This window comes from Calonectris borealis, chromosome 1, assembly GCF_964195595.1.
Source record: "Calonectris borealis chromosome 1, bCalBor7.hap1.2, whole genome shotgun sequence".
Classification (NCBI taxonomy): Eukaryota; Metazoa; Chordata; class Aves; order Procellariiformes; family Procellariidae; genus Calonectris; species Calonectris borealis.
Genome location: NC_134312.1, coordinates 202,033,569 through 202,043,693, shown reverse-complemented (window position 1 = coordinate 202,043,693; position 10,125 = coordinate 202,033,569). Strand labels below are relative to the sequence as shown.

General features: G+C 47.3%; 1 protein-coding gene across 1 annotated transcript; it reads left to right on the top strand.

The window, feature by feature from the left end:
- The first annotated feature begins 3,136 nt into the window (after positions 1-3,136).
- Positions 3,137-4,113, top strand: C1H11orf87 (chromosome 1 C11orf87 homolog). Its single transcript, XM_075140239.1, has one exon. It carries the CDS (start codon positions 3,137-3,139, stop codon positions 3,611-3,613), a length of 477 nt encoding a protein of 158 aa, XP_074996340.1. The 3' UTR covers positions 3,614-4,113.
- Positions 4,114-10,125: the final 6,012 nt, after the last annotated feature.

Below are 10,125 nucleotides of genomic sequence, written 5' to 3'. Positions count from 1 at the left end.
CAAATCGTCAGTTTTAAATTTATTTAAAGCAATTTAACTTTCAGTAGCTTTGTGTGGCCTCCTCTGACAAGTAAAACCTGAAGACACAGTCAAATATTCTAGTGCAATAACTAAGTAGTCCTATCTATTAACTTTTGTAATAACCACATCATGAGGTAGTGAATTCTTTGGCTTTGAAGTTTATTCAAGCCACAATTTGGTTATTTCTGTCATAAATAGGGCTAACATCCTAGATAGCTTTATACCTATATCACAACTGCCAATGCTGTTTTCTGTAAAAATGGCCATGCTTATGTTGGTTTTTTTTCTGGGGGGAAAAAAAAAATTCTAGTCATGTGGTAACTTCTGAATGGTAGTCTCAGATCATCTTCTATGACTTCACAAACTCCCCCATGCTTTTGGGATTAAGTGGTATCCTTGTCCCACCTTCAGTTCAGGCTAAAGGATTCAGAGGAGCCCGGTCAGGGAGCGCCGTGCTACTGGTTTATACCACACCCTTGGTTGCTTCTGAGCGGGATCAGAGGTGTTCACCAGTGGCACAGGACATGACAAGCAGCTCCCGTGCCCCCCACCCTGTTTTGCAGCCCTCCACCCAGCTGCTGCTTTGCAGAGAATAGTAGGAGGAAGGAGGGAATGGGCTGAAGGTTGCTTTGCTGTTTTAGCCTGTGGTGGTTTTCTCCCCTAAGGCAGTGAGTATAGAGCATATATTAATGCAGACCTCAGATAGGCACGTGGGAGAAAGGTATTGGAGGAAGAAAGAGGTGCAGGCGTGATGTCAGCGAGGATACGGAGATGTGGCTGGTGCGCAAGAGGGCATGTGCATGTGTGCAAGGAATGCCTGACTGAGAATGCATGGGGGGGAGGTGTTTCGGGCAATGACACTGGGTATGCACCTGAGGGAGCTGAATGAAAGGAGCAGTGGGCAAATGAGTGGGCAAGGGCTTGTCTTGCAGTTCTGGACTGAACATCTTCCCTCTGCAGCACCCCTCTAAAGCATCAGACCGTATCATTCTGGGGAGGGGAAGGACTAATGGGAACCTCCAGTCCTCTGATTTTAGAGGAAGCCTTAAGTTGCAGTCCCTTTGCAAATGATTGGAACTATCCCAACTGGGTTGAACGTAGTGCGTCCCCTGCGGTTGTAAGCCTTTCTCCAGAACAATCAGAGTTAGTAGTGACTGATCAAATTTCGCAAGCTGTGGTGCCATTTATCAGAGACAAAAGCAGTACAGGAGAAATATGTCTTGAAACAATAAAGTGCTTGAATGCACGGCTTACCAGCTCCTACCCACCTCTGAGACAGGTTCCTGGCTATCAGGCTCAACAGATCTAACAGATCTTTGTTCTTGAATGAAGATTTGCCCAACTCATGCCAGAGCTCATCTTGTACAGATTTTCCTCCAGGCTTTTCAGGTGGCTTCAGGCCACCAGAGAAGACGGACACTTTCTATTTTTCCTTAAATTCCTGTTACTCGCATTAGGGCTTTACAGTAACTCTGCTCCCAGCACCCAGGGTTAGTCTAGAGCACGCAACTTGGGACTGAAGGAATCTTCCAGGCCATCAGGTCTTGTCCCATGTTACCATACACAACCACATCACTGCTCCTTTTGGAAATGTGAGGAGCTCCATCCTAAAGATAATTATTATTTTTGCCCCGTTATCTCTACTGGAAGTATTTTTCAAATCATAAGTTCTCTTATGTTTAGAAATTGTCTGAATTTTAGCTTCAAGGTATTAATGGGCAGTTCATATCCCTTTGCTCTTGAAGAAAACACCCATGATACATGTAGTCTTGGCAAGGGAAGTTTTTACAAATGTTCCCAGCGCCTGTGATACCTGTTACAATTTGGTAGAAGGGTCCTTGGCATTTCTTAGCTCCCACAGATTCACATCGGCCTCACGGGAAACGGACGGGGTGCTGGCTGTGCGGAGACACGAGCGCTCCGTGGCCGTGGGGGATTTTGGTGCTGTGTGGGAGCCTGGCAGTCAGGGCGTGGTACCGGTGCGAATGTGGGCTGGCGATGGGTGCGCACGGCAGCCAGGAGGTGAAGGCGCCGGGGGCAGCTGTGGGTGACCAGGTGTGGGTGCTCTGGCCGTGGCGTGTCCATGTGGGTGGGGATGCGGGGAAGGGGGCTGGCTGTGGTGGGTGGGGATGGGGATGGCCGGTATGTTGGGACGTTCTGGGGAAGGGGGTACGGGCCGGTCTCAGCGTCCGGGGATGTAAAGAGCACGGGGGGTGATGTGGGGAGGGGCGGGGGGCGTTGGACTGCTGTGGGGACGGGGCGATGCGCGGGGCCGGCTGCGCCGGCGGCAGCGCGGGGGGCGCCGAGGCTGCGGGCGGCGGCGGGGCGCCGCGGGGCGCCGGTGCCTGCAGGCCCGGGCGGGGGCCGCCCCCCCCGCCCCCTCCGCTGCCGCGGGGCCGTGCGGGGCGGCGGCGCGCGGGCCCGGCCGCGCTGCCTGACGTCACCGCCGGGGCGGCTATAGGCTGCGGGCGGCGCTCCCCGAAGCGGCGGTGGCTCCGCTCTGCGCGCTCACTCCGCGCTGCCGCAGCCCCCAGCGCCCGCGGCGCCCGGGCGCTCCCTCGCTGCCTCCGCCGGCGCAGGTAAGGGGCTCTGGGGCGGGCACCGGCACCGCGGGGCAGGTCCCCGCCCGGCTTCGGCAGCCTGCCCCCGCCGGGGTGCGGGGCTTCGGCGGTCGGGCCGCCGCTCCCTCCCTCCCTCCGTTCCCGCGGCAACTAGTTGCGGTGAGCGGCCGAGCGGTGTTGCCCGGGATGCCGAGTAATTTGCGAAGTCGGTGCGGCGGCGCGATGCCCCGTCCCTGTCCCGCCACCCCTCGGCCGCCCTCGGGCAGGGAGCCGGGGCCGCTCGGAGCGCTGCCGTGGCGGGGCGCAGGGTGGAGGCTGCAGCAGCCGCCGGCGCGGTGTTTTGGGGAGGGGGGAGCTGCGCAGGGTGGGTGCCTCGGAGCGCTGATGTGTCCGGCTCCCTTTGCAGGCTGCTCTGTCACTTCAGAGCGAGGGTGAGGCTGAGCCGGCAGCATCCCGGGCATTTCCAGCGAGCGCCCGCCAGCAGCCCGGCACTGATTGAAATTTAGGCGTCTTCAGAGAGGGGAGGAAGATCCTCATCTTCCGAAGCCTCCTCAATGAGTGCCAAGCTCTCCAAGGAGTTGAGGCTCTCCCTGCCACCTTGTCTTCTGAACAGGACATCTGCCACCTTAAACGCCAGCAGCACCTGCATCATGCAAGTGGGTCAACTCTTCCAGTCCTTCTCATCCACGCTGGTTTTAATTGTCCTGGTCACCCTCATCTTCTGCCTGATCCTTCTCTCTCTCACCACCTTCCACATCCACAAGAGGAAGATGAAAAAGCGGAAAATGCAAAAGGCTCAAGAGGAGTATGAGCGGGACCACTGCACCCACAGCAGCAATAGCGGCAGCCAGCACCCTGGGATGGGGGTGCAGGGAGAGGCACCCCAAGGAAGAGACAGCCGGCTGGGAAGACCCTCCCAGGACTCGGAGATCCGGCGCCCTTCTCCCTCGGCAGCCCCGAGCTCTCAGCAAGCACGGGCTTGTTTGGACACAGCTGGTGCAGGGCTCTTGCAGACAGTGATTTTGTCATGATGTTTTGGGGGAGACCTCGTGAAGGCGCTGGTTGGTGTTTGTAAATACCTGAGTGATTACTCCAGTCCCCGAAGAAGAAGAAAACATTGCTAATTCAAATGAACGAACAAGCCCACGATCCAAGCGCATGACAGATCCCATTGCGTTTCTCATTGACTGTGCGAGGAAAGGATGCATCTTTTTACTGGAGAAGGAGCTGCACACAGCTACCAAATACCAAGTCGTCCACCTGGAGGAGAGGGTCAGGGGTGGGGGATCCCTTTTCCCTGGACATCATTACCCTGAGGACCGAGGCAATCCCACTCTCTTGTGGTTCCTGCTGCACCCTGTGTCACCATTGCATGGCATGGGTTGGGGTGTGTGGGGGAGAGACAGGTCTGGTGGGTGCCTTGGGACCCCCTGTCCCCTCGGAGCAGGGTGACAGCCCACCCTGGTCTCTCCTTTTGTGCTAGGACCTATGCCCTTTTCCCGCCCCTCTCACTCCTTTCCAGGACTGGATATTGTTTTGTGTAGAAATGGCCACTCCTAGTTGGGCTTAACTGCAAGCACCCTCCGGCCCCACCGCCCTGTGCCCCCCAGCTGCAGCGCTGAGCATCCCACCATGCGGGAGGATGGAGCGAGCTGTCTGCACAGAGTGATGCCCAAGCTTTCCTCTCCCCTCAGCCCCCCTCATCTTCAAATGCCCCCCTCATCCCCATCCCCATGCCATGAAATGTGAAACCCACACCCAGTACTGTTTTGTGTGGCAGGGCGAGGTGATGTGCAGTAACTTGTTCGTCCTCTCCCAGGGGAGGGTGTCCTTGTACCTCCTGTTGGTTCTGAAACAAATCCAGTTCTGCACCAGGCACCCCGCACTGAACGCCTGCGTTTAAGCTTCGCCTCCCAGCAAGGAATCCTGCAGCAGTACAGAGCTGGCTTCTACTTTTTTAGGCTGACACATATTTTTAACCCTCCTAATCTAGTAGACAGTTAGGGACAACACTTAATTTTCTCCCCTTTCCCCTTTTGGGGAACAAACCACACTGTTGTGCAACATGTCTGCTCCTAAACCCTGGCAAATATTTATTTCAGAAGTGGCTGGTGTAGTTTCTCCCTAGCAAGCACCAGGAGTTTTTTTTGTCTGTGGATGGCAGGTGTGAGTGGCTGCTAGTACTGTGTGTGTTGGAGGAAGCAGCGTCGGGTACAGAAAATGCGGCTTTGCTTAGCGATTAAATCAATGGCCATTACTTGAAGGTGCCTTAACAGAGTGCCGTATCCAAACTTTGAAACATCTTGTGTGGTATCATAACAGAAGCAGCCCTCTACTGTGCATATTAACATCTAAAAAATACAGCAAAGAAAAAGTGATCCTGAGGGATTTCTTCTTTTTTTTTTTCTTTCTATCCCAGCATTCAAAGTGATTTGAGGAGATGATAGTAATAGTCCACAGTTTTTAATATTTTGTATCCACTTATTCCCTTTCTGCTGTATTCTGCCTCCCAGGGTGGCTGTTAGGCTAGAAAAATCCCAGGCACGCGCACTGGGAGGTCTGGGGCCCTGAGCCGGGAGTGAATGCCGTTAACCAATTCAAAACTGGGAAAGAGGGTTGCGGAAGTGCTCCATAATCCTCTAATAGCCCCAAAATGCAGAGGTTTCAGGGCAGTGATTCTGTTACCCAGTTTTACCCTTTTCCAATCTTGCCTGGTCTGATGGGAAATTGCTGTTGAGTTTGGATCCGTGCCTCCAGCGTTTTAGGCAAGTACTGTACTATCCAGCTCCAGGAGCTGCTCCACCAGCTGAGGTTAGTGTGGCAAGCGTACCTGCGACCGAATGGTGTTTTGCACATTGCAGTTTGATGGGAGCGATGGCTGACTCTTCCCGCCAGCCGGTATGATCGGATGCTAACGGCTACTTCATTGTTGCTGGGCAAGGAAATTGGCTTTGTTTTGTTTCCCCTAATAAAGGATGCATGAACTTCTGTGTTTAACCTCCTTATGCAACTGCAGCACAGTATTGCACCACAGGGAATAGATTTAGGACAATGAAGAGTGTTCAGTGAACAGTAATGGAGCTTCCTGATCGTTGAACTCCACTAAATAGAGAGATATTACTTTCCCCTTTGTTTTGTGCCTTTAAAAAAAAAAACAACCCAGTGTATAATTTTGAGTTTTATAAAAGCAGTAAGATGTTCCAAATCACTCCAGTGCATTTCTGGTTGATGATTCCACTTCTTTAGTGTCTGAAGACAGATACTCTTCCTTCTGCCTTATGCACTCAAGGCATGCAATAATTCCCCAGAAGTGTACTGCTTGTCACATCTCATTGCAGTTATAAAACTGCCCTATTTTTGAAGCAAAAAAGAAGGATGGAGAGATAGATATATATATCTTTATATATATTATGGATATATAGGTATATATATTATTTATATAATCTCATTACACTAAAAGTAGTTGCAAAGATGTAACTAAAATTAAAATATGTTATCATGTAAAACTCTATCCTCTGTTAATTAGCTTTGATTTAATATTTTAATATCTCTGTATTTATGTAAATCTATGTAAATTATGTGGTCTATAAGTAAAATTTCATACTGACTTTAATTTTCTCAGAACTGCGAGCTTCTTGTGGTGTCATTTAAGGTTTTGCATTTCTAAAGTTAAATTATATGAGATACGAGAAGTTATAAATTCTTATTATCACACAGAAATACTGCAATAACGTTCATGCATACTCCCAATACACAATCATATCTTGAAGTACTGCAAGCTTATGAGGTTTAATTGAATGGTCTCAGGAGATCTAGCTGATACAAGCAGGACACGTAGGTTTTCATTTTCATGAAACAATAAGCAATCTAGGGAATAGATGTGGATTTTTAAAACAGAGTTTATGCTTGGAGGTTCTGTCAAATCAATTGCTTCAAAGCCCTACAGCTACAGCTAAACTTCTGCACTTAGCATTCAGTATTAATAAGGATGATGCTTCTTTCCCCTCCCCCCTCCTACTTCAAGTAGAAAAGTGTAGGAAATTGTTCATATTTCTGAAGCATACATTTTCAGCTAACTGTGAAACTGCCCAAAGGGTTTTGAATATACATATTTTATGCAAGTGTAATATCTATGTATCTGTATCCATATATTTAAATATTTTTGTGTAACCTTTTCTACGATATTTGATAGAGATGCAGGGTAAATGCTTGTACCATTCTCGTACGTAAGGAGGGATTTATACCCTCTCGATGCAGACATTCTTTTTCCTGTGAATTTGCACTGGTTTCAGCAAGTTGCGCTGGAGACCAGGCAGCTGAGTGCTGACTGCTGGAAGAACAGACGGTCTTTCCTCTGTTAAGGGGCACATCCTCCAGCTGGATTTTCCTGGTTCTGACTAAGAAATTGGAGCCGATTGTCCACTAGCATCCTGCATGTGTAAGAATAAGAAGTGCTGTGGTGCTCAACAGTTCCTGTCCGGTCCAGCCGTCGTCCGGTGGAAGAAGCACGACAGCAGTGACTTGTTTTGTAGATCCTAGTGAGAACTGAGAGCCCGCCGGGCAATGCAGAGGCAGCGCTGGGGCTGGATGCCTCGTCCTGCTCTCCCGTCCTCAGAGCCTGCAGCTGCCCTGGGCTTTCGTCCAGCTCCCGCTGGCATCAACAGGAGTGGCTTCCACTGGTTGCCAAGGGATTTGGATCCCGTCTGTAGTCCATACAGAGGGTGACAGCTCTCCACATCACCACCACTGGCCCTGCTCTGCACCCGTCCTGGCAGCCTCCGTGGGGATGGAAACCACGAGGGCTGGGATGCTTACAGCGGCACCGGGGAACTTGCAATGCTGCTGTCAGCTCCACTTCTACGGACTGAGGCGTTTAAGTTTCTACATGGATCCTATGTAGATCATGGACAGGGAATGTAATTTCATTAAAATGTGTCATTCCAGCATTTTTTTTCTGTGGGAGTTTGTCTACTGCAAATGTAGTCTGAGATGAAATTTGCAGGCTCTCCATCCAGACATGTTTTAGCTTTTGATACATCTCGCTCAGACATATATCTGTATGTATAGATATGTATCTTGAAAGAAATGCTGGACAAAAAGCAAAGAACAGACTCCACATTAGACGCAAAACTGTCCTATCACTAAAAACTGTGGGGTTTTTTGCTTTTATTTTTAATTAATTTTAAAGGCTACTATCTTTAATGTAAATAGCAAGTTACTATGTGATTAATGTTTTCCATAGCATTTCTGAGTAGTTGCTATCTTGTTTCTGGAAAGCTATGTCCAGTGTTTTGAAGCAACTGTGCTTTTCTTCTTCTATTGTTATGAACATGAGTGCAGCTTTTATGTAGGGAGGAAAAAGAACATGATTTGACTCTTTAGACAGGACTGAATTATTTTAAATCCAGTTATAGGACTTGCTTTTTTTCTTTCTAGTGGTTATTCTCTCTGCACGTTTGTATTTTTTCTATGGGTACTTGAAACCCTACATTTTAATAAGTATGCAGCATATGAAGAGAAACATGAAAAATGTACGAAAGTAGGAAACATTCTTTTTCCTCTTTTGTGTAAATAGCAGAATTTATAATGACTTAGATATCATTTGATTACATTTCTCATCTACATAGAAGTTGGCATGACTCATATACAAACCTTTAATAACACTTTCATTTATGTTAAAAATTAGAACTACTTTTATCCAGGATTGACTTGCTCGTCTCTTTCTGGTATCTAACTCATTTTTTCCCTGAAGCCAAGTTTTCCATCTGATCGCTAAATAAATTTCTAGTAGAACAGAGCCTCCTTCTGTTTTTAGTCTTTTACACGTAGGTCTCTGGTCTGAATCCAGCCAAACTCAATAGTGTAGAAAGTGTGTTATGAACTTGCAAAAACAGGATTGTGTATGAGCCTTGAGGAGAGGGGTGACTGTCTGACAAGCAAACAGGTGAAATGCCTGGCAATGGTAATAGTTAGCTTTCCCGTTTGGGGTTGTGGAAGTGAAGCCTCCCCATCCACTGGATGGACCTGGGTGAAGGGCGACCCATTCCAGCCACAGCAGAGGCAAATATCAATCTCCTTCCTGATACTGTTGCTCTAATACATCTTTTTCTATATGACACTACATCTCATTTCTGTAAATTACATGTAATATATTTCTTATTCAAATCAAAGAAGTTTTCATTGCTTCATTGGTACTATATGTTCTCTGTGGATAACCAGAAGAATTCATTTTCCAACCCTTTTAACCCAATACCTCCACAAGCATCAATTTTGTATGTTAGGAAATAAATAAATATTTGGATCAGAACGCTGTCAGTAAAAATTGCCTTTATTTATATAATCCGGTGTGCCAGTTGGCTTTTCTTTGTTGTTTTCTTCCTTGAAATGGAGCCATATAATCTGTTCATTATTTTGCGTTTCTAAAGAGGACAAAGAATTTGAAGCAAGCACTGCAAAATACACATATACAAACAGGAAAAGATTTCACATTGTACAGCAGAACAAAATCCTGTAGATTTTGTTGGTTTCACAGCAATTTTTTAGTCCTCTGTTTTTCAGACACTCCCCGCAATCAAGCAAATTTTTAACCTAAAGTCTTCTGAAAGAACTCACATGTAACAGGTCGATTTCCTTCCTTTTATGGTTTTAGCCTTGCAAAAAGCACTAACACAGAGTCATTGACAGGTTAAAACTTTCCAAACATCTAGTAATCTAAAAATAATAAAGTATCCTAGGGGATTATGAGTACTGTAAATAAGGGGTAAATATAGAAGGTTAGAAGGAGAAAATATTATCTCTATAATACAATAAAAGCAACATGTGCTGGAGGATGAATTCATGATTATAAACGAGCGCCTTTACATTTTATTCCTGGCTCTGTCACTCACACGTTGTGAGGTCCTCAGCTTCCAAGCTATTGATGTAGTAACCAATACATAACTTATCTGTTAAATAAAGATATGGAACCTGCAAATATACAGCCCTGAAATTAATAAATTAAGCCTCATATACATTAACAAAATACTGATACCGTAATACAAATTAAGAGAGTCTTTATGCTAATTACCTGGCTTGGATTATTCAGTGCTTACATTTGGCAGCGAGGTCCAAGTGGTACACTGCACAGCTGGGAGACGGATGGCTGGACGAGATGCTTGAACAGTCACACCGTGAGGCACAATTTAATTTTTAAGTTGAAGTGGAATACATATTATGAAGGAGAGCCAAGATGACTAATTTTTATTTTACCATTTCATCACTCATAACACTTTTTTTTCAGTGCGGAAAACAGCCTTCTGTGGTTTTGAGCAGAGTGCTGACTAAGGTAATAAGAATACAGGAAAAGGCAATTCTTGGGAGTAATCCCATCACTGATCATGTTCATGGCAAAACCTCCCTGAATTCAGTGGGACCTGGGCTATTCCCAAGATGATACCACATCTCGCTCCCTGCTGGCTGTCCATCCCTTGCCAGTGTCATCAGGCTCTTGATTGCTGCAGTTAGTATTTCTAGGGCACATGGATTTCTCGTGTCTTTTGACTCA